This window comes from Crocuta crocuta, unplaced genomic scaffold, assembly GCF_008692635.1.
Source record: "Crocuta crocuta isolate KB4526 unplaced genomic scaffold, BGI_CrCroc_1.0 scaffold179, whole genome shotgun sequence".
Taxonomy (NCBI): domain Eukaryota; kingdom Metazoa; phylum Chordata; class Mammalia; order Carnivora; family Hyaenidae; genus Crocuta; species Crocuta crocuta.
In genome coordinates this window covers 2,389,623-2,392,473 of record NW_027551568.1, presented here as the reverse complement: position 1 = coordinate 2,392,473, position 2,851 = coordinate 2,389,623, and the positions used below count along the sequence as shown (strand labels likewise).

At 66.2% G+C, this 2,851-nt stretch overlaps 1 protein-coding gene across 1 annotated transcript in view; it reads left to right on the top strand.

The window, feature by feature from the left end:
• The window catches only part of LRPAP1 (LDL receptor related protein associated protein 1), a 15,945-nt gene that overhangs the window by 7,771 nt on the left and 5,323 nt on the right, over positions 1-2,851 (top strand). Inside the window, exon 3 of the mRNA XM_077750598.1 lies at positions 1,850-1,974. Coding sequence (XP_077606724.1) covers positions 1,850-1,974 — 125 coding nt within the window. The remainder of the gene's footprint in view (positions 1-1,849; positions 1,975-2,851) is intronic.

Below are 2,851 nucleotides of genomic sequence, written 5' to 3'. Positions count from 1 at the left end.
CGCCCCCCCCCCCCCCCCCTCCTTGCTGAGCCGCCTGGCCGCCTGCGCAATGCTCCTCCTCTGTGTCCCTTCCTGAGACCAGGTGCTCTGTGTCCCCTCAGGTCTCTCAACTACTTCCTGTCCCTACTCACAGGGCACAGAGGCTCAGAGGGAAGGGACCTCGTCCGCAGGCACAGGCGTGGGCTCAGCAGGGTTGAGAGCAGGGTCTTGTGAGGCAGCTGGTGATGTTTCCCCAGCTGCCCGCTTCCCTGACCGCCAGACCCCACGAGACCCTGGCGGGAGGTTCGGGTCACATGGCGCATCTGCTTCTGCGGGGAGGACAGCCGTCTGACTGCGGTTTTACACGTGGCCGCACTCGAGGGCGGCGACACACAAGAGACCAAGGCGAGGGCGCCAGGGGGGCTCAGTCCGTTAAGCGTCCGACTTCGGCCCAGGTCATGATCTTGTGGTTGTGAGTTCAAGTCCTGTGTCGGGCTCTGTGCTGACAGCTCAGAGCCTGGAGTCTGCTTCGGATTCTGTGTGTGTGTCTCTCTCTGCCCCTCCTCTGCTCTCTCTCTCTCTCAAAAATAAAGATTGAAAAAAAAATTTTAAAAACAGCAAGGTGAGGTAGCAGAAGTGTCAGCTGAGAGGACACTAGGGATGACTGCCCCAGCCCGGGTGTGTGGGGGGGCCGCCCCAGCCTGGGTGTGGGGGGGGCCGCCCTGGCCCGGGTGTGGGGGGGGGGCCGCCCCCAGGGCCTGGACAGGAGCTGCCCTGGCACCACCACCAGGAGAGAAGGCACTGGAGAGGCCCGGAACGTTCGCACGTCCTCCTTGAAGGAATCAGTCCCCAGTGGACGGCACACAGCCAGGGCAAAGGAGCGGGAGGGCATAGAAAGGGGGGCCAGCTCCCGGCTCCCTTCGTCCCTGTGGCCTCCTGAGCGTGGCTCCCGGCCCATACGGTGTCCAAGTCCGTGTTCCCTGTGGAGCCCTGTTTTCTGTGTGGGGCGCGGGCTTCGTGCGTGCGGGGGCCCAGGTGGCCGAAGACGCCGCGGTCTGGGAAGCTGGAGCACCGAGGCAGGTGCTCTCGAGCATTCGGCCCTCCCTGGGCAGCTGGCTGTGGCCCGGAGGTGGCCTGGGTGCCCCTGCACGCCTCAGTCCCCCCCACCCCCCGTTCCCAGTACCGTCAACGGAGCTGTTGCCACACCTAGGGGACCACAGTGTGCAGCATCAGACCAGGACTTGAGGCAGGAAAGGGAGGACCAGGTGTGACCGAGTTCATCCTTGGCTCACTGGCCGTGTGGCCGCCTGGCCCTGCCCCAGCACCTTAAGGAGCCTTCCACACTGGATCCGCCTCGTCCGGACGGCAGTTTGGACGGAGGGCCCTCGTCCCACATTGAGTCCTGAGCAGATGGATCCTGCTCTGTCCGCCCTGCGCCCAGCCCTCATCACGGCCACCTGGGCCACCAGAGGGCACGAGGGGACGTGGCAAGGCCCCGGGGTCCTCACCCATGAGCAGAACTGGGCTTGCTGCTCCATGGGGCTCCTTCCAGCTTGAGCGTTTGTTTCTGGCTCCGGCTCGTGCCGAACCCAGCACTACTGGACTCCAGAACCTTCTGCCTTCCGGGCTGCCGAATGTAGCCTCGTCTCCTGAGAGGGGGCGGCGCAGTGTGCCGGCTCGGACTTGGGAGGCCGGGGCCAGGCGAGCCCAGCGACATAGTCCCCCCTCCACCCGCGTTGCTACCCCGCCGTGCTCGGAGGCCTCTGGGACTGCTCCGTGGTCGGCGTGTGGAGCCTGGGCCCCTGGGTCTTCTCGGTGCCAGTGGGCCGGTGGCCGGACGTGAGTAACACCCCCCGTGTCCCTCTCCTAGTGATTCTGGCCAAGTACGGCCTGGACGGGAGAAAGGACACCCAGGCCGTGAACAGCAATTACCTCAGCGACACCGCCGAGGACGACAGCCTAGGAGACCCCAAGCTGGAGAAGCTGTGGCACAAGGTACCCTCGGCGCTCCCCGGGATCCCCACAACGTGCGCCCTGGAGCTGAGAGTTGGGGGAGCTGCTGGGGCTGCCTCTGCTCTGCGTGGAAGCTCGTTTCGGGGGAGGTGGTCTCTTTGTGGACCCACGAGGCTGCTCTCCGCGAGGCCCCCCTGCTTCCCCGGGCGCCCAGCCAGGGAACTCCACGTGGTGTGTAGCCGCCGGAGCCCCGAGTGAGGAGAGCGGGCCGGGTCGCATGCGAACCCCCGGCTCGCGGTGCGGCATGGGCTTCGTGGTTTTCTCTGTCCGGGCACTTGGGGTTTGAGCCTCGTGGTGTCTGGTTCAGAGAGGTGCGCTCGGCGGGGCCAGGCGTGCGGGGACAGCGCTCGTGGCCTCTGGTCTCCTGAGGGGTGCGGACCCCGGGCAGCTGTGGGTGGGCCACGGCAAGTCCCTCCCCTCTCCTGCATCCCTGCTCCTGTCCGGCTTCTGTCTGGACCTCACTGGGTGGGGCCAAGAATTCAATTCTCACACCAGTCCCTTGTCCTTGGTCCAAGGGGTGCGGCCACATCGGGACCGTGGGGGGGTGAGGGTCCACTGTGGCCACCGTGTCCCCTCGTTCCTGTGGGGCAGGTGGATGACGATGAGGCGACTGGCCTGAGGTCCCTCCCGGGGCAGGGGGACTTTGCCTCCTTGGGGACCCTGCAGCTCCCACACTTTTGGCGGCTGTCACACCTCTGCTGTGCCTGGTGACATTGCTTTGTACTTTTCTGCCACGTTCCCTGGTTGGAGGCTCATTGAGGCCAGAACGCACTGAGCACTTGACAGGGGAGCCAGGGTGCAGGCTGGTCTGGGGGCGGGGCCCTGTGGTCTGGGGGGCGGGGCCCGGTGGTCTGGGGGG